Source organism: Cebus imitator, unplaced genomic scaffold, assembly GCF_001604975.1.
Source record: "Cebus imitator isolate Cc_AM_T3 unplaced genomic scaffold, Cebus_imitator-1.0 Scaffold27, whole genome shotgun sequence".
In the NCBI taxonomy this organism is placed as follows: Eukaryota; Metazoa; Chordata; class Mammalia; order Primates; family Cebidae; genus Cebus; species Cebus imitator.
Window position 1 is genome coordinate 16,970,675 of NW_016107342.1, and position 24,840 is coordinate 16,995,514.

The window sequence follows — 24,840 nt, forward strand, 5'->3', positions numbered from 1 at the left end:
TTTATTTACACATAAAATCACTGTTTTGAAATAGCTCTTGAAGATGAAATTGAAGCAGAATGACACATATCTGAAGAGCATTAATCAAATTATATCAGAAAGAAAAGGAAAAAAATGAAATATAGTTAAGTGGTAGTAGGAACTAAGTTTTGGAGGGTGAGAATTAACATTCTTAATGTTCTCTCTAATTTATTATTTGAGATTAAAAGACAACAATGGAAGTATATGGAGGCTAGAGATCATGGTATAGCCGTGCAGTCAGTAAGCCAAAGTTCAAATTTCTGTGGTACCTCCGGATAGTTGTTTAATATCAGGCAAATCTTAACCTGTCTCAGATCTCACAATTTGCCTAAGTATCAGTTCCCTGTTCTATAAAACGGAAATACTAAAACCTATTTCATGACTTGCAATCATTTAACATAGTGTCTCGGACACATATTTGGAATTTTATATGTAGTCTCAGTAAATTATCTACCCGAAGCATTGATTTAATATTGTCTGAATTATTTGATATTTCTTTAAAATGTTTCATAATAAAATTCAATATAATGAGTATTTGCTGTGTTTTCCCTCACTTAACGACTGAGTGAAAGTGAAGGCCCAGTGTGTCATTAAGAGGGGGCTAGAAGGACCCAGACATTATGATTTCCCTAAAATAAAATGAGGTTTATTCTAGCTGGCTACACTTCAGTTGTTCCCAATCACTCTAAGCAATTGGTATATTCTGACATGAGTTTGTATTTGTAATTGTTAGAAGTTGGGCAAGTATATATTAGTCCACCCCAATCAAGCTAGTGGTCATTCCTATAGTGGAAATTTGTTATTATCCTCATATTGTAATGCATCCCAGGAAAGAGCATTGTGTTACATGGTGGTGCAAGGGGTTGAAGTGGGGAATATGGTGGTCTCTAAAAAGATGAAATTCTTGAAGATTCTGCTTAAACGTCTCTTCTTCATGAAGTCTGTTTCTTTAAGCCTCTGGCAAAAATTAATTGCTTTACCTTTCCTCAAGTAGTTTCGATAGCTCAATTTTGTATTTACATCTCACTCTGTCTTGTATAATATTTGTGTTCTTACTTATTCAGTCTTCCTTAGGAATTAGCAAACTCTCTGAGAGCTGAAGCCAGTCTTTTCCTTCACTTTCGCCTTTCCCGTGGTAAGGCTGGTATGCAACTGGTGTCCAAATGCTCAGATAATTAATCACCCTCTATAGAACCTTGAGACTCGAGAGTTTTGGTTTCTGTCTGTATTTATAGAAGTGAATGACCTTAATTTGGGAATTAGGGAAATTTTTAAAGTAATTATAATTATCTACAACCCAATTTGAAGTAAGAAAAAAATTGTAGATTGTGGAACCAGTCCATCACGTATCCAGAAAGCATTTTCTGGTTCTGCTGGCTTCCAGCTATTTGGCTGATAAATGTCACAGGCTGGTAAAGCTCACCTCCAAGCCAAAGGCACATTTATCTGCACAGTCATGACTATTTCTGTTTCAAATATGCATCTGCTTCTCAAATTTTCCTCCCCCTTGACAGTAATGTGCCTCACTGCTCCATGTAAATTCTTCTATTTTTCAAAGCATTAATCTGAAGGGGATGGAAATGGAGGCTCTTGTATAAAAGGAAAAATCCCCTGACATATATAGTTACCTTGAATGCCTGACGTTTGCTTTTAGTTGTTACCCTTCTAAAAAAATACTGTCTTTTTAAGACATAAAAAAGGAACTTTTATAAACTCTGACTTTAAATATCCCTAGGTATTCTGGACCAGATCTAAACATATTTTTCTGGGTAAGAAGTGATTATGTTTTACAGATCTCTTTGATATTATTGTGCTTAAGCCAGCAGACCTCTGTTCTTCCTGACTGGAAAATGTAAGTCACATTTAAGAATTGTTTCAAAAAATGTCACGAGCTGAGTCCTTGGATGTGAAGTTGCAGCTCACTGCAGATTCCGATAGTTGAGTTACAACTCACTGAAAATCAGGGATTTAAAATGGAAACACTGACAAATCTTCAAGCCAGGGCAGCACAAATGGTGCCTTGATAATTTATAGTCTACAGACAGCTCTTGGGTTTATTATCACAATGACAAATGCACTGTCATTGTTAATAGGATATTTCCCAGCAAGGACTTCTTGTTATGCAAGCCAGGTCCGGTATGTCATGCCGCATGATAGCAATAAAGTCTACAAGAATTTGTAATGAACTTCAATTACTAATAGATTATGGTTAATGGGAAATATGTGCAGTAAAGATATGGGTTTTTATATGCGCCTTCTGGTATTCTATGAGGCAATGATTTATGCTACAATTTGTGTTAACATTTTCTACTATGAAAAGGCCCAATTTGGTAGAAAGCCACTTCACCATAACAAATATTTAAGATAATTTTGCACATAATATAAGTGAAGGTATAAAATTAGATATTAATCTATTTAATTCTAGCATTTTTATTTTTATTGAAAATGAAGACCTTTTTTCTTCTACAGAGTAGTACTGTTAAAAATTTTTACTATAAAACAAAAGCATGAAATACATTGATGTCTTTGAGTTAAATGTAACATCTTGTATGTTAATTTCTTTGTTTAACTTCCTTCTGTAATTAAGAACCCCACTAAAATTTGATATATACTGGTGTCTTGCTTATGCAAGTATTATTTTAAATTAAGAAAATACACAAGTATTCATGTTAAATTAAGATGAATTTGTAATCCACATCGTGCTTTCTTGCACCATAGAGGTTGACAGCTGGGATATAAATTTGGAAGGGTATATATAAATAATTTGTGTGTGTGTGTCTTTATGTCTGGATGTATATTACACACACACACACACACACACACACACACACACACACATTATATGTAGGCCAGGTGTGGTGGCTTACATCTGTAATCCCAGTACTTTGGGAGGCTGAGGCAGACTGATCACTCAAGGTCAAGAGTTCAAGACTGGCCTGACCAACATGATAAAACCCCATCTCTACAAAAAATACAAAATAACAGCTGGGAGTGGTGGTATGTGCCTGTAGTCTCAGCTACTGGAGAGGCTGAAGCACAAGAATCCCTTGAACTCAGGAGGCAAAGGTTGCAGTTAGCTGAGATTGCACTTCTTCAGTCCAGCCTGGGCTATAGAGCAAGACCCTGTCTCAAAAAAAAAAAAAAAAAAAAAAAAAAAAAAAAAAAAAAAAAAAAAAAAAAAAAAAAAAAAAAAAAAAAAAAAAAAATTGAAAAATGCTAACCAAACTTAGCCAGATGCAGACAAAAAAATCAAGAAAATTAAACTATAAAATTAAAAAATTCACAACAAGATTTCGTTAAATCATTGTGAATTTAAAATTCTGAAACCAGAGCAGTCACAATCTTAGGAACCCACCGAAAGCATTTTTACATCTCTAAAATGTGTGTTTGTGTTTGTGTTTGTGTGTGTGTGTGTGTTTAAAATTGCTAAAATTATTTATACACACCTTGGCCTTTAAACTCAAAAAATGTGTTTTGTTGTGGTTTTGTTTTGTATGAAACGGAGTTTCACCCTGTCTCCCAGGCTGGAGTGCAATGGCATGATCTCAGCTCACTGCAACCCCCGCCTCTGGAGTTCAAATGATTCTCCTGCCTCAGCCTCCTGAGTAGCTGGGATTACATGTGCCCATCACCAAGTCTAGTTAATTTTTATATTTTTAGTAGAGACAGGGTTTCACCATGTTGGCCAGGCTGGTCTCAAACTCCTGACCTCATGATCCACCCACCTTGGCTTCCCAAAGTTCTTGGATTACAGGTGTGAGCCACCATGCCTGACCCAGAAACTGTTTTTATGTTCTCTCTTTTCTTCTAATTCCTGAACTCATGTCTTTTCACAGATCCTGTATGATACATTCCAAATGGCAGGTACAGACTTACTGAACACCTATGTGCTCACTACTGCTTACTTAAATAATCTTTGAGCCATGATTTTTTTCTCTGAATGAAAACAGCTCTAAGAGCCTGTGAAAGACCTTCCTGTCTAAGAATTAAACACTTGGACTAAGGAGGAGGAAAAAAATCCAGAAAAGACTCCATGCTATCGCCTTTTAGCTTAGACTATGGGCAAGACTATCTAAACCTATCAAACCTCAGGGTCTTCATCTGAAAAATGATAATCTTAAAGACTGACTTTTTATTGTGAAAATAAAATAATATGTCAAGAATTTTATATAGTCCTTGGCAAATATAAGTACTCAATTCACTGCAGATACTATTATTATTAATTGCAGCAATTAGATAAATACTGATCTAGATAGGTAAGTGTATGATTTTAATGTTTCTGTAATTATTACTATTTTTTATAGTTGTAATATTCTTTTCACACCTCAATATATTGCAAGTTTCAGTGCTCCAGTGAGTCAGAAAATCACCTGGTCTGTTCATAAAGACAGATTCCTAAACTGCACACATGGTTCAGATTTGGGATGGAACAAGGAAATTTACATGTCTAAAAAGCCTCCCAGGTCATTCTTCAGTCCAAAGAAATTTTAAAAACAGTGCACGGGCACCATTCACAGAATCTGTTAACACTCATGTTTTTATGTTTTATTGAAATATAACGAAATACCATGATGAATGGCTAAGTCATCTGCTCATCTTCTGGGTATTTGACATAATTCAGATTAAATATCTAAGACTCAAGTGGCTGATAAGATGAGTTCCCTTCTCATCTTGATATTTTGGTCCCATTTGAAATCGTGTTTTTCCTCCAACACAGACATGCGCTTTCCTACTGTCAATATAACTTATGTTGTATTTTCCATGGTTTTTTTTTCTATTTTCATAATATTTCTTTTGGCTTCCTCTGCCAATTTAAAAAAAAAAGATTCTGAAACAGATGGGAAATATGTGGGTCAAATTAAGCTACCTGTGGTAGTTTGGGCATGGTTTCAGCTGCTCTGAGAAAGTTAACATTATACATTGTAACATCATAACATTCAATGTTACAATGTAACATTGCATAAAGTAACATTTATTGTAACATCATATGTTATAACATTCATTACTCTAAGAAAGTTAACATTGTATGTACAAGGTAGGATTCCCTTTCTCTCTCAGATAACACTCGGAGGGTGGGTAGTCCACCCCAAAATGGCAACTCTGCTCCATCAGGTCCAGGGATACGGCTCCTTCTACCTTGTTTCTCCACATTTCCTAGGGTGTTGCTGTCCTTGTCCGCATGGTCTGGCATAGCTGACTACCACAGCCACATTACAGCCGTCCAGAAGGTGAAAATGTAGAAGAGGAGAATATATCTCTTCCTTTGTCATCATGTTCCACAAATTGTGTTGTTTCTTCTCACATTCTGTTCCCTAGAACTTAGTCATATGGCTATATCAAACTCCAAGGGTGTATAAGAAATGTAGTCTTTATCTGGGCAGGCTTATTCCTAGTTAAAAATTAGACATTCTTTTACCATAGAAGGAAGGGAGAAGGGCTAGTCTCTGCACCTCACCTCATGACTGTCCAGCTGGAGCTACACTGGCCTCAATATTTGCTGTTAAAAACACTCTTGTCATCAGATACTTAGTAACTGAGGATATGTTTACACATGGTCAAAACAATGGATCAGTTCACTGGGATTGTCCTCTCTTGCTCAAGAGACCAAGCCACAGTCATATAGGAAATGCCTTTTGAAGATAATATATTTTACCTCTTAAAGATAATATATTTGGGGCCAAAGTTGATCAAGTCAAACAGGTACTATCTTCATACTAGAGTCACCAAGTGAGATACGCCCCTGGGAAATAGAATGAAAATTAAGAAGCTAGGAGATAGTTCCTATATGAAACTTAAAGAGGAGGAAAACGGACAGAGAATCAATGAAGGTCAACATTAAAGCAGGAAAGATGTAGTGGTTGTGAACATGGTCCCTGGGGTTAATTCGTGTGGGTTAGAATTCTGGCTGCACCAGATGTGAGAATGAGGCAGACATTATATAATTTAATAAACAATTTAAACCTCAGTTTTCTTCTTCTTGAACTGGAATAGAAATTGTAACTGATTCACTCATAAGCTTGTTATGAGGATTAGATTGCATAATGCCTACAAACACTTAACACAACCACGACATGTAGTAAGCCCTCAATAAATGTTAACTATTATTAAAATAGAGCCTTTTAAATCCCCTATAGTCTGTTTTATTTAGCAAAGAATCTTCCTCCAGGATTAACTCTTTTTCAAGCAGGAAACTATGAATTAGAGGGGCCAAAGAAAACAGAGGGAAGCAGCCAAGCTGAGGAGCCAGTGTTTGCACCACCATTCCTAGGACACACAGATGGGAACTCGCGAGTTGCCAACCTTGCCTAAACAAATCCATCCCATGAGGCTTCTTCTAGAGCAGTAAGCCCTGGCTAATTTCCTTGCCTGGGTAACTTACACAATGAGGAGTAAGTCCAAACTCTTCTCCCAATCAGTCCTGGAGAAATAAAAAACCTAATAAAAATAATTATAAACAAACTACAAGGATGGTAATGCACCTTCCATTAAAGGCTATTGTGGGGTAGATGAAGTCTGTTGGGGAATGTGCAGAATGGTGGCAATATCTTGCTAAATAAGCTAAGGCTGCAATGTGCTTGTGCTGATAATAAGTAGCATGGAACAACTGCCTCTTCTACAAACCCTGGGATTTATGTCCAGTCTGCCTGCATTGAAAACCAGAGAATAACTCATGAAACCCATATATCAACACATGCAGAAAAAGGAATCACAGTATAGAAATGAAATTATCATGAAATTAGTTAGCTGTAGAACATAAATAAAGGTACTGACACTTTTCTGCATCTTCTATAGCAAATGTCTTTGCAGAACTCACCAAGCTTGGGCTGTACCTGCTGGCTCCTGTGATTTACTTCAACATTTTCTATCATAGGCAGGTTGTTTGCAAAGTCCTTCAAGTATCATTAAGACAAATCAGGAAACACAGCTAATTCTTCAAGAGAAGAATATGATCATGGAAAGACACTTCTTATATAGAATACCTCCATGTGTCAGTGAAGCCTCCAGAACAGTGTCTTCTTGTATTTATTAATCCATTGCCACAGAGATTACTGCAATCTGACTCAGAGCCCTAATTAATTTTTGGCACATTTAGAAATTGTGACTGTCGTTACCCAGGGAGCCTCTTAAATCAACCCCCCTTTTACTGCAGTTGCCTTTTTATGGTGTATGTCACATTCAGAAATGGATTACATGATCCTTAGCTTTAACTATCTTGTATTAGTTGATCGTGGACTACGGATATGTATTGCACAGTTTATGAATCATAGGGGAGCTAGGATATGGATGACAGATAATTTAAACATGAAATTGGTGATGTTTGGGACATGGTAGGAGTAGAGGCAGAGAAATACAGGCAGAAGTCAAAGCAACGAGATGGAAAAGTCAGATATTTATGACAAGCTTAAAATGAAGTTGTTAGTGAAGTGCAGTATTTAGAAAGAGTGCTATCTCATTATTCAAGGAGGTGCTTTTTTTCATACTACTCTTTGATCTTCTGATTGCTTCTTCTTCGCTTTTACAATCAGATCCCTTTCAATTTACAAGTGGATATTTAGGGACAATGGTGATTTAGTTCTATGAAGTCATACTCTGCATCTAAGATGAATGAAGATCACAAATTTAACTTGGCCAATATGTAGACATACAGTGTGAATCAGTAGATACAGGGTTTGGCTAACTTCTTGTTATCAACTTGCTTTGGGAGCTGGGTTAAATTATTCAATGGAGCTAGTAGCTCCATTTCCTCACTTATGAAATAGGATAATAATAACTAATCTTTCTAATTCATGAGGTAAGAGCCAAATAAGATCTTATATGTTGCTCTATCTAAGACATTTGGAAGGCAAGAGGCAGACAGCCACAAGGATACCTGGAGTAAAAGGGTATTTGTTTTCAGGTTAGACATAGACAGGAATAGAAATTGCAAAGACCCTTCCTTGAGACAGCCAAAGCTCATCTCCCATTCAAAGCCCATGTGTTCTTACACTCCTGGCATCTCTCATTCTCTCTGCAAGTTGGTTCCATGCCTCTCCTTCAAACTGTGGCATCCCAGTGAGGTTTTCCCACATGTGGCCCACAGTGGTCACTCTAGACTTGAATCTATCTTGGGACCTTTCAGCTCAGCTACTATAGAAAGCCACCTTGCCTCCTTACTGTTCTTTAGATATGTCTTGCTCATTTCCACATCAGGGCCTTTGCATTTGCACTTCTTCAAATGTACTGCTCCCAACTCTGTGCCTGGTTTCCTTCTTCACTGCATTTCAATCTCTGTTCAAATCTCATTCTTTTAAAGAGTTTCCCTGATCACTCCACTTAATATTACAACATCTGGTACTCTTTTCCCCTTATTTACTTTTATTTTCTTAGTACTATCTATTATTCTCTGACATATATTTATTTTTTTGTCTATTTCATTCACTAGAAGTCAGGTCAGTGAGGTCTGGAATTTTGTCATTGTTGTTTTTGCTTTACTGTGATACATCCTTTGCTTAGAAAACTCCCTCACACCTAAGAGGTGCTAAATAAATATTGATGAATTGTATATATTTTGAATAAGTGAATGAATGTCTCATTGCCCAAGATTTGTAATTCTGAATTTTTAAGATAATTTTTAATGGATGCATTTCATAATTTTCAGAAAGACTGTTTCATCAATTTCTGCTAGCTTATAAGTAAGTTTCTATCCATGTGTCAGCTGCTCACCCCATAGTCTAATCAGGTGGAGTTGAGATGGGGCCATGTCTTATAGTACTGAGCACAGGCACTTAGAGCATGGGGCGCTAAGGGAGGCAGATACCTTAAGGTAGGGCTTGGATGGCACAATCCTGATGGCACCTTGAGTCTCTTGGAGGACCAGCTTAGCTCTGAAAGACACAGAGGCCATCTTCCTGTGGCTAAGAATCTCAAGGTCGAAACTAGGTGAGCTCCTACAAGTACTAGCTCTCTGGCCTTAGTTGTAATTTTCCTTAAACTTTTTATTTACTCTGCATTTTATGTTGAGTCCCCATGAGTAACTAATAACAGTGGTAGTTAATATTTCTAAGCATTCCTAATGAGTCCAACACTTTATGAGTATATTTGCAAAGCCTACTTAACTCCTGGGCTTCTCATAACCATATTCTATGGTAGATACTATGATTCACTTCATTTTGCAAATGAAGAAATATGAGAATAGAGAGAAAATAAGTTGCCTCAGGTCACTTGGTGAGTAAATAATACAGCCAGAATTTGTACCCAGTAAGTCTGGCTCTACAGCTTTATTTAACAAGGTGATTTTAATCTACTCGCTCCACTGTGGGACTTTGCAAGAAGCTCGCATTTTCTTAGAAGGAACATTCTGATGATGTGACACATATAAATATGATTTCAATACTAAAGTATCATATGCAAGCCATCCTCATTAACCAAACATCTAAAATACATTAAATATACGTTCAGGTCTGTGCAGCTTCACAGACTTAAGATCTAGTATTTCCTATAGCAGCTGCATCTCTTTTTATGGGTGTGCATTAGAAATTACTTAATTTTTATGGCCCAGAGTGGTAGCTTTTTTAATTAAGAAAGTCACCAACTTTTATAATAAGCAAATATCAAACCCTAAAATGCTGTGCTCCACATCATGCTTTCCCTTTGGATTTTGGCAATATACCCTAACAATGTGTGCAAAAAAGTGTCTGAAAGAGTCCTCAATAAGTTAAGGTTTACACTCATACGAATGGCAACACATAATTTTATTGGGTTCTTGAGCTCTCTTTATAATGATAATATGAACGCATAAGGTATAAGATAAATGTTTGAGAAGGAAAGAATTCATTGATCCCTCTTTACGTAGCATTTACCATACACAAGGCACCATGTTAAACACTGAGAGATCCACAACGATACATAAAACAACATTCCAAATTCACACTGAGCACTTTTTTCTGAAACAGAAGAATAAACCTGGAAAGTCAATATGTGACTGCCCCAAATTTTGGCAATATCATACAGTGCAAGAAGAAACCAGGGATAAGTCTATCCCTTAAACTTATATAGCTTCCCATTGCTAACTAGTAGGTTTACATGTGAATTTCTCTCTTCAAAAAGGTGTGTGTTTCAATTGCATTAAAATTAAACAGGTGAGAATTTATTTATCCTGTATACTAAGGGTTTAATAAGGATGAGAAAAACGCCATATTTACAAACACCAATCTATGGACTGCAATTCTTTTGTATCTTTAAATAGCATTGTTAGTTCTATTTTTGTTTTTGCACGTGTGCTTTTTACAAAAGAATCTGTAAAGTCTTGATTTCCAACCTTCTGGTGAAGTTGTTCAAGATCTTCATGGCCCCATACCCATCGATCATGTGTACCTCACAGATTTCCTTTGTCAGTAGTACATATCAGTATGATTAATGGTTCAGTGCTCATATTCAGGAATCTGATCGGATAACTGTCGTTTAATTTGTTGGAATTTATAATTCAAAAAGCATTGATGAAGTTGTCCACACAAAGAGAGCAATACAAGTTTTACTTATTATGAACAACAAAGCTTGGTAATTTATTAGTGTAAATAGGTTCTCTATGCCAGTGTATTCCCTGGGGATAACTAGGTGATTGAGAGGGGTCATTTAACTTTTTAAAGTGATTATACTACAGCATTAAGCGAAAGCCATTACATCAAAGAATGAGTATCACACTGTGTTGAAGGCTTCCTCACTGGCAGAATGAGGGCCATGAGCTGTTTAGTAAAACTTACTTTTGTTCTGTTTCTGACAGGGAGTAGTAATTATTTACATACTTAAAATATTTATGTATTAATTATTAAATTAGTTATTTACTTATCTAAAGATATGTACTGTTTATGTCTAAAATGACAGAGGGTTATCATTAGAAATAAAATAAAAAATCAAATATGTTTTCAAAAAAACCCTGAAATCCTACAGTCCAAAGATAACTCTTAGTCTTATAGGAGGTCATAAGAATGACATAAGAGACTATGAAGTATCAAAATGCATTGAAAGTTTTCTAGAACCTTGCATTTACCAAATTCCTAGAAATCTGGTAAAAGGTGCATTTCAAACTAGTAAATTTTTTACTTTTGTGTTTTTTGTTCTTCAATAAATTTTGTTTATACATCTGGCTATTATTTTAGGGGAAACAGTTTGTTCTCACTGTTTATACCTACCTAGTTTCAAACATATTATAGATTTCTTTTTTCTAAAAAAAAAAAAAAAAAAAAAAACTGTAATTTTATTTTAATAAAATATGTTAGTGTTCTAAAATCTCGGTTTTAGAAGGTCTTTTAAAATTTTTCAGAAGACCAGACTTAAAAAACAAACAAATTTGGCTAAATATAATAGAAAATTTTCAGTATATCAAAAAGACAAACAAAAATGTTATTCATGGATAAAATTACAAGAGAAAAGAATGGGAAGAAATGACAACACATGATAAAGAATTAATTTTGTAATATTGTAAAGGTACTTACTCTTAAAAAGTAATACAAATAAGATAGAAAATACAATAGAAGAATGTATAAAGACAAACACTTCTTCACAAAAGGGCCAAATCAGTAACATGGGCTTTGTGTTCAAAGTATTTACAAGTACGTATTTCACTAATAAAGAATCCATAGTATATATTTTATTAGTTATTCTAGAAAAATTCAGACAATCAGGAAATGGATTGAATTTTATTGTCAATAAGTCATGGAAATTCAGTTGCAACACAGGCTTTGTGTTCAAAGTACTGATAAGTGGATACTTCACTAACAAAGAACCTATAGTGTATATTTTATTAGTATTCAAGAAAAATTCAGACAATCAGCAAATGGAATAAATTTTGTCATCAACAAGCCATAGAAATTCAGTTGTCTAATTTTTCTAGCTTATGTTATATTGAGTCTGCATGTGATGTCTCTACCTGGAGGAGGGACAAGATAAGACCAGCAGTATCCCACATGGAAGTCCAATAATGTCTTGGAATTCTCTGCATCTCATATGAAAACAGTGCTTTATTTACATCAATGAATGTATTTGTAATTTAATATGGAAATAAATGAGTGATCAGAGTCGTTCAAAATGTAATTTTTAAATACACTTTTGTGATTGATAGTTATGCCTCAATCACTATGAAACTCAGACTATTATTAAAAAGAACCTTACCCTCTTTCTTAGCACTAAATTCAGGCTCTTGTAGATCTTTTGCAATCTCTGCTTTGAGATCAGGTGGTGCTGTGGCATTAAAGTTACAGGTTTCAGTCAAAAAATCCCAAAGCAGGTCTCCATTTTCATTCCCATCAATAAAGCAGTCAGATATGTCCATGGTGGACAAAAGGTCATAGCACTCATACTTAAGCCCTAGGTTGTCCAGCATCTGAGTGAGGTCAGATGATGTGATATACAGGCAGAGGTCATCCCTGGGTAAGCGTGATCCATACTTTTCCCACAGCTTGGCCCAACCACTGCTTCCTGTGCAATAGAACAAAATTCATACTTTCAATTCTTCTTTCTTTCATTTGCAGTCTGCCAGAAAGTACACTAGATGCTTAGGATAGAATGGTGAACAACATAATAATCTTGTTCTTTGTGGAGCTCACATTTCAAGGAGTACGGGAGGAAAGAGAAAATTAAGTAAGTAAATACATGGTGATAAGTGCTAAATGAAAAACTAATCTGAATAAGTGCTAAGCGGGTTAAAGACTTTGATGGGCTCCTGCTTTAACTAGGGTGATCACAGAGTCTCTCTAATAACCTGACATTTCAGCAGAGACCTAACTTCATGCAAGGTAGATATCAGGGGGAAGATGACTCCAGGAGAGATACGAGCAGCTGCAAAGGACCTGAAGCAGGAAGATGCTTGGCTAGTCAAGAACTAGCTAAGAAACCAGTGAAATTGGAGCTGAATGAGAGAGGGCAGAGGGGAAGGAGATAAGGTTGGAGGGGTTAGAGGTGGGGAGTGGATGAGGTGACAGATCACAGGAAGCCCAATGGAAAACCATTGTGGTGCTGTCTTATAGACCTTTCTGAACCAGTGGACACATTCTACATCTGCATTGTCCAGCGGGATTGTCACTCACCACTTGTTGCTATGGAGCACTTGAAAGGTGTCTTAGGACTGAGTTTCCAGTGTGACTGAAGACCTAAATTGTAAGTTTCATTTCGTTTTAATTAATTTCAGTTCCAATTTCACTACCAAAATGTGATTTCTGTATGGAACAGCACATTAGGGTGACATAATACACATTTAATAAGGTCACCTGGGCCATACAGATGAGAAGAGAGTACTGGAGCATAAGGACGAGGTGGGGAGAACTGCCAGAAGGCTACTGGAATCACCTGGGGGATAGGTGGGGGCAGGGTGGGGGCTACGATAGACCAGTTAGCTGGGAGGTAAAGAGAAGTGGTGAGAGTTTTTATGTGATATACTCCTAGATCCAACAGGACAAAACAATTCGGATGTAGGTTATGGGCAAAAGGAAAGAGTCAGAGTGATGATTGCAGTGATTTCTGCCTGGGCACCTGAGAAATCAGAATTGCCATTATTGGAGAGGAGAAGAATGAGGGACAAGCAGTTTTGCATCATCAGGCCTCTGGTTTCAGGAATATAGATTTGAGATATCTACTGGACATTCAGATGGTAATATGAGGAAGATAGTTGTTAGTCTGCAATTCAGACAAGAGTCTTTAAGAGTAAAAATTAAAATGGAAAGAAAGAGCACAGTAAATGATCATTTATTCAGAGCAATAATTTTTTACTCTCATCCCTATATAAAACAAGATGCTGCTTTGGGCTGACAATAACTAGGTGGATTTCTATAAATCTTGTCCCCAAGTTTAGAAGACCTTTTAGCAACGTTTATAGTATTTAATTGAAAATCTAGCCCTGCAGAGAAGCTAAGAAAAACCTTATCTGAGGGAGACAGACATGAGCTGAACTCTTCTTCCGCTGCTTTATGAATGAGATGAGACTTGTTATCTAGCCTCTCAGAACTTCAATTTCCTCATCTGTAAAATGGGGATTATCATACTTACCTTGAATGCAACCACAAGCATTACATGAGATAATTTAAGTGAATTATTACATAATGGTAAGCACGTGGAAGATGTATGGTAAGTACTTATAAGATAAATGAATTAGTTTGCTAGTGTATTTCCACTAATTGCAATCTTGAGACTAAAAGAGCAAACCTGCTGTTCAAAAATATGTAATAATAGTAATGAGTTTATACTTATGGGCCTTCTAATAATATATGCATATTATATACACAGTGAGTACAGGGAGGTAATAAAAAGCATGGTCTTTAAAACCCAACTGCCTGAGTATGAAGCCTGGCTTTCCCTCTTACCAACTTTATGAACCCATGTCTCAGTTTTATCTTCTGTCAAACAGGGGTGATAATATAATCAATTCATAGACTGCAACAAGGATTAACTGAGTTAGTAAAGTAAAGGCCCTTAGAACCATGACACATTAGTTAATGTTGCTCAAGTGTTAAATTGGACTTGGCAAAAGGAATATGAGAGACAACCTATACTTTCTATGTGCTTGTAGAATTAAATGTCTTGAGGGTTTTTTGGTTCCCAAGTCCCCTTTATGGTCTAATGAGAGCAACTGACTCTCCAGAAAAATACACAACAATACATACCCACACAGCTCTGAATATGATTAGAGAATGCTCAAAGGCCCTTGGCTTTCATCCACAGATTAAGCTAAATTTCCCAGATTAATTCAACCCAAGAGATTATCCAAGACAAATAATAGGCTAAGTAATAAGCAGCCTAAGATAATTGATGTTCTACTACTATTTCAGAAAAGGAAGAGCTAACTGCAGGATATGCCCTAGGAGAAGGTGGAATTGGAATGAAGCAGAAAGCATAAAACCTCCATTCAATGAAAGTAAATGAGGGTTGTATTTATTAAAAAATCTTTCATTCCAAAGACAGCGAATTGTCTTCCCAAATAAGAGTTTGCCGGCAAACAAGACATTATAAGAAAATAAGCATTTCAGCGGTTGAAGGGAGGCTCTGTTACCATCATCATTATTATTTTTAACCTGGCAGAGAAAAAAGAACCAAACACTAATTGCAGAAAATTTGCTGGTGTCAGTGCTGTGACTCGGTGCCATTTCGGAGCTGAGCAGTTACGCACTCCCTGACTGATGCATTATCATGATGGCTCTCGGTGGGCACAACATATGGTGTTACTTTTGTTTTCAACGTGATATAAACCAGATTCTTTTTTTCTCACTGCACTAAAAATAACACACAGTGATTTGCCTCCTTCCTTAGTCAGGTAAGGAGAGGACAGACAGAAAGCTTCAGGGATCTCCTTCTGGCTCGTCTCCCTTAACCTGACAGGCCACCTTTTAAATAGCAATGCTCCCAGTTGATGCTAGGCTACAACATTTGCAGAAAAAAACATTTCTTTGACGTCATTTTAGTGTGGGATACTCCACGTTTTTTTTAAAGAAATCCAACTCTCTTGTTTTTATGTCTCTTCTTTTTTATCCCCAAATCAAATTTCTTTCATCTCCATTATCAGGAACTTCTGCTAGTTATCGCTAAGTGACTGTCTCTTGAGTTGGGATAGTTCTGTAATGGATATTCAGGAGCACAGAGAAAAGGTTGATTTCTGTCAAGCAACATGTATTTCAATAGGATGACCAGTAAATGTTGTCATTTAATTCTGATTTCAATTTCTTTTTCTTTCCCTCATGAGTTTTACTTGTTTGTTCTTCATTGCTTTTGTCTGGCTGCTTCCATTTGCTGTGTGTGTGTGTGTGTGTGTGTGTGTGTGTGTGTGCCTTTTTTATTGAACTTTTTATTCCTATTTATTAAACTCCATCTGCAAATATCCAGAACTTCCTGTGTTCTCTGATTTCATCAAGTCAGTTTTAGCTGAAATATATTCTCTTTTTTTTTTTGTATGTTCAGAGCTTATTGTAGTTCTGATATCATAAGGCAGAAATAATAAACAATTATTCAGCTTAATTAAAACATACTTACTGAGTATTGCCTTTGTGCCAAAGTCTTTACAAAGATCTAGGAACAGAGATGAGAGACACTGCTCTAAACAAACTCTTCTGAATCTCCCTATATGCCTCCCTATATACCGTGAGTACTCAGTTTTGTGCATTGCAGAGCAGTTATGGAGGACAATATTACCTTGAAACAAATGTGCAGGATACTTCCCTTTTAGATAATTATGAGGCAAATTCAATTTAGAAAGTGACTCAAAGAATCTTGATAAAAACAGAAACTAGTGTGAACGAATGTGGTATAGGTATTCCAAATTCTAAAACAATATTCAGCTTTAGAAAATGTTTCAATCCGTTAAGCAAATGAAAAATGGCGTTTCAAGAATTATAGTTCTGGCAGAGAAGGCAAGGTAGGCAGTGGTTCCTAAACAGGGGTTAGGATGAATGTAGATGGAACACCTCAGCTGATGAGGTTTCTCAAACTTGTTTTCTATTCACAGGCTAGTCTAGCAGATAGGAATTTGAAGCTACATCATTGAAAGAAAACAGTGACTAGTAATTACGTGGATCATTCCTATTTGCCTTCACTGATATCGATATGAAAAAGCCTAATTGGAAATTTCTTGTGATCAAATTTGTTCCCAATGTTGGAAACTGGACTTGATCTATTTTTCCAAAAGCCAACCGACATATTTGTATTGGGTATGTTAATATAACAAAGCAAGTATTGCTATTTTTAAAAATAGGAACCTACAGTCACCTTCATGCACCAAGGAGGCAAAATAATTTATCTCAGGGAAATGTGTTGTTGTTAAGACAGGTTCCCGGGTGCACAGGCTTATCTATATGATAGAAACAGAACAAAAAGGAATTAAACTGCTCTATAAGAGGGTTGCTGGGTCAACTGGTAATTCTGCTTTTAGCTCTCTGAGAAATTGCCATACTGCTTTCCACAATGGTTGAATCACTTTATACTCTCACCAACAATGTAAAGTGTTCCTTTTTCTCCACAACCTCATCAGCATGTGTTATTTTTTTGACTATTTAATAATTGTCATTCTGACTGACATTAGATGGTATCTCATTGTGGTTTTGATTTGCATTTCTCTAATGATCAGAGATATTGAGCTTTTTTTCAAATGCTTGTTGGTCACATGTATGTCTTCCTTTGAGAAATGTTTATTCATGTCTTTTGCCCACTTTTTAATGGGGTTGTTTATTTTTCTCTTGTAAATTTGTTTACGTTCCTTGTAGATGATTTGTCAAATGCATAGTTTGCAAATATTTTCTCCCTTTCTGTAGGCTATTTACTCAGTTGATAGTTTCTTTTGTTGTGCAGAAGCTAGTGAGTTTAATTAGATCTGATTTGCCAATGTTATCATTGCTTTTGGTGTCTTTGTCATGAAATCTTTGACTGTTCCTGTGTGCAGGATGGTATTGCCTAGCTTGTCTTCCAGGGTTTTCATAGTTTGGGGTAGTCCCTAACCCATCTTGAGTTAATTTTTGTATATAGAACAGGAGTCCAGCTTCAATCCTCTGCATAGAGCTAGTCGGTTATTCCAGCACCATTTATTGAATAGGGAGTCTTTTCTCCATTGCTTGTTTTTGTCAGCTTTGTCAAAGATCAGATGGTCATAGGTGTGTGGCCTTATTTCTAGGCTCTATATTCTGTTCCATTGGTCTATGTGCCTGTTTTTGCACAGTACCATGCTGTTTGGTTATTGTACTCCCCCTTATTATAGTTTGCAATCCCACTACTGGGCATATACCCAGAGGAATATTAATCATTCTACCATAAAGACACATGCACATAGTGTTCATTGCAGGATTACTCACAATATTGAAGACATGGAATCAACCTAAATACCCATCAAAGACAGACTGGATAAAGAAAATGTGATACCTATACACCATGGAATACTATGTAGCCATAACGAAGAATGAGATCATGTCTTTTGGGGAAACATGGATAGAGCCAGAAGCTATTGGCTTTATAAAACTAATACAGAAGCAGAAAACCAAATACTGGATGTAAAAGATTGCTGAATGCAAGAGATAATAAATGCTGACCTCAACAATGTCAATGTTTCATTATCTAAAAATGTTCACTTGTGTTCTCTGTGTGATACTTACTATATCCCTGGAAGCAACTGGACATGCTCACATGCCTCCTTGGATAATAAAATACCAACACAAAACACAAAACAGAACAAAACAAATAAACTGTTTATGATAGGCATTTGAAAAAAACCTATGGTGAGCAGTTGATCATGGCTCTAAGAATGCGAATGATGACATCTGACTATTTAAACTTTTTTTACTAATAAACATCACAGAGAGAAAACAGACATTTAAATGACAAAGTAAGTAAAATAAATATTTACTATTTTTAGTCTCATTTAGAAACTTGTGTCAGTTGAATTTGCTCTAAGCTATAAAAAGGAATTCATATATAGAAGACAAAGACATATTTTCCCAAAAGAAAGAATATTTACTTAATTCTAAATTGAGAACTGGTTTGAATGACTTCCCTAGTACTGTGAAAATTAACTGGCAATGATTAGAGGCCAAGGCAAGAATTTCATAATGAAGACAAAATATATAAGCTTCCTTCAAACACAGGAATCCATGCATATGTGTATTATTGCTGTTTTAAAATTTGGGGTGAATGAAAATAACTTACCTGACACAAGAATAATGAGCATCTTAGCACTGGTACCTAAGAGACTATGGAAGAATGTCAGGGTAGCTGGGACATCTTTTACATAATACAACATCTAGAAAAGAGGAAAAAGAGAAATGAGATGCTTCTCTATGTTGAAGTCTTTATTGCTTGGGCTAGATACTCCTAGAAAATTTGATTTTCTAGTTGAGTGAATTTTTACCCAGTAAAACACTTAAGAAATTCAAAGATCAAAGACATTGCATGGAGACATTGAACAATAATGTGAAAAAATATTTGGGGAAAGGGAAAAATATGGTATTTGTTCAACTAGAGTCAAATGGTTTTAAATTTACTCTTTCTGGCTTCCATAACACAGACATTTATAGCTGGAGACAGTCACCATTCCACATGGGGACATGAATCCTATGTCTATTCTATAATTCGTGAATTGCAGTTCTTCTGGGAGAAAATGGTCCCAGCACCATAAAAACAGACCCCATTTCATGGAATATTGCTTTACAATTAAGCCCTTTGCACTAGCTTCTCCATATGCTCACAGATGCTTTTTTTAAAAGCACAGAAAATGTGACAGGCTCTGATGATGACAGATTCTCTAGGAAGCTGGACTAAATAAAGCATGAGGTTATCTTCTTGGACCCAGGGTGTTTAGGGGTCAGCCCACCCATTTTTAATGATTCTGAACCAATCCCTAGTGAAGTACAGGACTTTCCACCCAATACACAGAGCTTAGACTTATGCGTTGGCAGGGGAAACTGTCCCCCATGGCTTGCATCTTTGGACCCTACTCCTATAGACACTTGTTGTATCTCATCTTCCTCTTAGTTGGACAAGAATTCAATGTTCCATATAGCCTGTCCTTACAGAACTCATTGCATAAAGGAAAAGTAATTTAGCTATGCCTCTTTCGTAAGAATGAATGAAATAAAATTTTACATGGCTCATGGTGCCTTGGGGGCCACACTCCACATTTTCCACCAGAGGGACCATAGGCAGGTAGCCAAATATAGTGAATCAATATGATGGCTAACAATCTACTATGTGACCTGGCTAGAAATGCAGAGGTAAGCTATAGAAGGTGCCTTAAATTTTTCTTGAAGGCAGTCAAATTTTCAGAATTGACAGTGAGGTTGTAAAAGTATCATGAGAATGTGAGGACTGTAATGAGTAATAGAGAGGAAGAGATGCTGCACAGAAAAATGGGGCATAGACAGAGATGAAGAGAGAGGAACAGACTTGCAGAGGGAAACAGACTTGCTGTAAGAAAGAAGGAACAAACATAGAGGTTTTGAGAGAAATAGGAAAGAGAAGCTGACTCCTAAAATCAAATTTGTAACAGAGAAAAGAATGGGATCCAGTGATAAGCAGAGGGAGTGGTTTTTGATAAGAGGAGGTTTTTGCAGTAAGATGGAAGAAGGAGATGATGGCAGAAGTGTAGTTATGTTTGCAAGGTTAGTGGGTGAAAAACGAGCTTCCATCTGATAGTTTCTGTTTTCTCTATACATTATGAAGTGAGGTCATCAGTTAACAATGAATGGTCTGGGAGAGATTGCAGGAGTAGTAAGGAGAGAGAGGAGTTATGAAATAGTTATGAGAGGAAGTGAGAACAAAAGCAAGTCTAGCAGGGAAAGATCTTGGCTTGCTGGACAGTGAGAACTACTACCTGACAAAAGATTTTATCAGCGAAAGGAGCAGAGACATAAAATTGCCTGCATATGATGAAATTGGAGTATTTCTTCCTTTGACTTCTTGTAAGTTTATTCCTTTGGGGTGACTATCATTGTAGACCAGGAAGAAAAATAGTGTTTTGTTGTCAATCAAGTGGTATTTCCAAAATAGGCACATCTCCTGATGATAGCCAACTTCCAAAACCCATACATACATCTCTATGCTATTCAGAAATATTAATTATATCTGGGAATCCAGCCCCATGCTATCTACTCAGTTGTCACTCCCTTTCTATGACATGTATGAGTCAGTTTGTTGGATCTGGATGATGGAAGTAAAAATTTCTTAAGCTGAGGCATTACTTAATCTGCCCCTGTGACCCTATGTCCACTACAGAAACACTCTGGGAGATTGGTCCACCCAAATCATTAGAGCCACTACAGAATATGTTATGGTGCTATCATTCTCAAATCTGTATATAAACATTCAATGATATAAAAATAAAGACTGGGTGCAGTGGCTCACACCTATAATTCCAACACTTTTGGAGGTTGAGGTGGGAAGATCACTTGAGCCTGGGATTTCAAGATCAGCCAGGGCAACATAGTAAGACCCTATCTCTACAAAAAAAAAAAAAAAAAAAAAAAAAAAATTAGTTGGGTGTGGTGGTGCACACCTGTGGTCCCAACTAACCAGGAAGCTGGAGTGGGAGGATTGCTTAAGCTCCAGCGGTTGAGGCTACAGTGAGCTATGATCATGCCACCACACTCCAGCCTGGGTGACACAGTGAGTCCCCTATCTCAAAAAAGGAAATAAGAATTAAGCTAGCATTTTAAAAAATGAATAACTGTAGAGGTATTAAAGAAAAGTGGTTTTTGAATGTTAAAGAGAATCTTAGTATTAGAAACGTATTTATCCTTCATTTGGACAGATCATGGTCACTTGTAAAATTAGACATCAGATTCTCATTTTTCTTTTAAAAATTAGAATAGTAGGCATTCATAATACATATATCTGAAAAGTCTTCTTTCTGAGTATAAATTATAACATATATTTCTTACCTGAATCATATGAATAAAGTCCCACTTTTGAAGCTCCTTTTTCTCCAATATTCTACTTTGATATTCAGATGATGTCTCCTTATGCCAAGCAAACTTTATGTTCTTGAGGTTTGATGTCTTGGCTACAAGCTCTAAAATACAGGGAAGAGGTGACACACCATCAATTTTAATTGCAAATGCGGAACCCATTTCCATTTAGAATTTTAATGCAATCAATGTTATATACATAACAGATATAAAGCACATTTTTCTTTTTTATGTCTGAGAGACCAGAGAGTTCATACTGCTTTTTTTTTCCTAGTATTTAATGAAATTAGAGGTGAAAGAAAGAGTCAGTAAGAAATAATTACAAGAACCCTGGGAAGACATAGGTTATATTGTCTTAGTATTAATGAAGAATCAACTGGTGAATTTTATCAATGCAAAGTGAATATGAAACAGATGATATGTTTGTATAATTCAGGAGTAGGCAAACCACAGTCTAGGAACTACATGTAGCCTGCTACTTATTTTTGTATGAACTGCAAACCAAAAACATATATTGTTCTACTTCCTGATTTTGTGTCACTGCCGTTCATATTTCATGTCATTATATTTTTGAATGTTAAAAAAAATGAAAGAAGGATGCTATATCATATGTGAAAATATATAAAATTGAAATTTTAGTGTTTACAATTACAGTTTTATTGAAACACACCCATGCTCATTAGTTTACCTTTTTTTTTTTTTTTTTCCTGCCAGCTAATCAACATGACAGGTTGATTAATTGTGACAGAGACTGGATTGACCTTCTGAGTCTAAAATATTTACTATTTGGTCTTTGCCAGGAAATGTTTGCGAAATTTTGCTGTAACCCACTAAACATAAGCTCTTAAAAATTGATGTAAATAATTCTGAATCAATGAATGAATCTATACCTAAGCATAAAGATCAAAAAGTTATTGCTGATGACAACTGGGGAATGGATAAAACATCAATAGGAAAGAGGAGTTTAATTATTTGCTCTTCACATTTTGAGATGTTTAGTCATGCCTGCCAAGAGCTAATTCAGTTCTTCTCCCAATAAGCTTGTGAAGAGCATGCCACAGTAACTCTATTATTGATCATTTAAGTTGATTTGTCATTTGAGTTGATAAGGCTTTGGGGATAGGATCTGGTATAGAGCACCAGGAGTTACAGATACCTTTATACTTGGCAATTTGCTCAGCACTTGGCTCAACAACTTCATTGTTGATACAAACTCCTGGGTATTGAGCCTGAACTTTGGAGAGAATTTGAAGATCAATTTCACCTAGAAGATAAACATATGGGACAGGTCACATCACTCCAGCAAGAAATTATCAAAAACAATTCTAGCTGATTTATTATCTGCCCTACTTTTACCAGGAAAGCCTAGCATAAGTAAAGAATTCTTCAACTGCTTCCCTGCCGTGAGGCCTGTAATGTGGAATATTAGGTTCTAAGTAGGCATAGTCATGTGACTCAAGGAGGGCTGTGAGTGTCATTCATTTATTCATATGATCTTTAATATCTATTACTATATTTCATCAAATCAAATATGCTGTTGATTGTAGAAGGAAATTAACCCTTATCATTCTTTCACCAAGTTAGAAAAAAAAAAAAACTTTCAATTATAATTTTAAGGTTTTATCAACTGAAGAACATAATATCAGAGGTATTAAAATATGAAAAAAAATTCATTTTAGAATTGGTAGAGTAGCCTAAGCCGGAAGAATACAAAAAAAAATGTCAGATTTAAAAAAGGGCACAAGTATATATCAGGTAAAATAAAGAAGAAAAACATGTCAGATATCTGCCCTCATAAACACTATTACCTGTGACACAGACATTGAAACGTCCTTGGCTCAATTGAATCATGGTAGGAAGAGGGAAGAGAACATGTGGGGGAGAGAATGAGAGATGAGGCCAGAGTGATGGTGCTTTATCAGGGAAAATCACTTGTGAGCTCTGTCTCTTCCAGGGTAAGTGGGAGTTAGTCCAGAAATTGTGGGGAAGTGAAGAATCTCAGGTATTGGGGACAAGATAACAGACACACAGACCAAAAATAGAAGAGTATATTCGGAACTACTAGCAGTCTGGATTTCTTAGAATATTGAGCAAGGCAGGACCTCCAAGCAAGAGGTGATTCCAGAAAGGTATGCAGAGCAAGGCAGATATTTATTCATTCATTAATTCGCCAACTGTTAATTGACTGTTTACTATGTTTCAGGCACTGCACTAGGCTCTATGGAATGATTATAAGAAGAGCAGGTAGATCCGTTCCCTGGTGAAATGCAGCCTCTAAGGGATAGTGTAAGAAAGATGACACTAAGTCAGATGGACTTGAATTTTAAACCTGTCTTCTTCACTTGCTAGGTATATATGACTTTGGGCAACTTGCTTTACCTGTCCAAGCTTCATTTCTTTTTATTAGAAAAATAAAAATAATCATAGTAATTTATTAATTGTGAGGGTTAAATGAAGTAATACATATAATGAATGTATAGTGCAAAATAAAGTTGACACTGATTAAATGTTAGCAGTTCATTATTTTTATTGTTATCTTGAGTCCATCTCTTTGAAAATATCTCTTCTCTCCCTATTGCTGATGCCTCCAACTTAAGTTTTGCACTTTTATTCAATTAGGTTATGATGTTGACCTTCATTAAAACTGAAATACCTCCTGGTAAGATTAGCACAGGAAAATGATGTCAGTCTTTAACATTTGGCATAAATGACATTAACAGAGCCTTTCCAATGTTGCACATGGCATGCAGCAAAAGTAGAAGTCATAAGACTGGGAGGTCTGGAAGGAAGAAGATAAGGGAGATAAACCAGGAACAGAAGATGCTAAACTAGGAAAAGAGAGCAGTCCAGGTCATATGAGAGCCCCCAAGTACTGGCAATAGGAGATGGTTTGCATGGTGTGTGTGGAGGGAAGAAGGGAGAGTGGGAAGGAAGCTGAAATAGAGTATGTCACTTATGTGACAATTTTCTCCAAATTCAGCCCTACCTACATGAAATCATGTATTTCTTCACTGATAACTACAGTTGCCATTTATTTTGGCCACCTACTATTTGCCAAACACTAAACCAGGCTCTTTACCTGGAACATCTCATGAATCCTGACAGCAAGTTCCATGATGTTATTAATATCCCAGCTTCATTAGTTGACTTGAGTATGTTGACATTCAAGGGATATTGATATACCTGAAGTTTAAGGCACATTTGTCTAAACCTACAATGTTTGTTCTTCTAACCACTTCAACTAAGAGGTCGAAAGATAACAAATACTAAGAAGACACAAAAAGCCCTTTATTCTTCTGTTCAGCAGCTATTTTGCAGGGAAAAAAATATAAGACAAAAGGCTGATAAGGATAGCTGTGGGCTAACGGGAAATAGATTCCTGCTTGCCCCCAAAAACCAGAGACCAAAAGTTTCTGTT

At 36.2% G+C, this 24,840-nt stretch overlaps 1 protein-coding gene and 1 long non-coding RNA gene across 5 annotated transcripts in view; one reads left to right on the forward strand and one right to left on the reverse strand.

Annotated features, from left to right (window-relative positions):
• LOC108300474 overlaps positions 1-6,142 on the forward strand; it is a 176,941-nt gene extending 170,799 nt beyond the window's left edge. For 2 of the 4 annotated variants that reach the window (XR_001823451.2, XR_005199186.1), the window contains one exon: positions 1,757-2,632. This is a non-coding gene — a long non-coding RNA (uncharacterized LOC108300474). Of the gene's footprint in view, positions 1-1,756; positions 2,633-3,857; positions 5,158-5,179 lie in introns of those variants that run through there. The other 2 variants (XR_005199183.1, XR_005199184.1) reach the window with 2 other exon arrangements.
• Positions 6,143-9,737: 3,595 nt separating this feature from the next.
• HNMT (histamine N-methyltransferase) lies at positions 9,738-22,708 on the reverse strand. The gene is made up of 4 exons (XM_017523244.2): positions 22,579-22,708; positions 21,396-21,526; positions 18,667-18,760; positions 9,738-12,474 (listed from the first exon to the last, which is right to left on the reverse strand). Exons 2-4 carry the CDS (start codon positions 21,402-21,404, stop codon positions 12,119-12,121), a joined length of 459 nt encoding a protein of 152 aa, XP_017378733.1. The 5' UTR covers positions 21,405-21,526; positions 22,579-22,708; the 3' UTR covers positions 9,738-12,118.
• Positions 22,709-24,840: the final 2,132 nt, after the last annotated feature.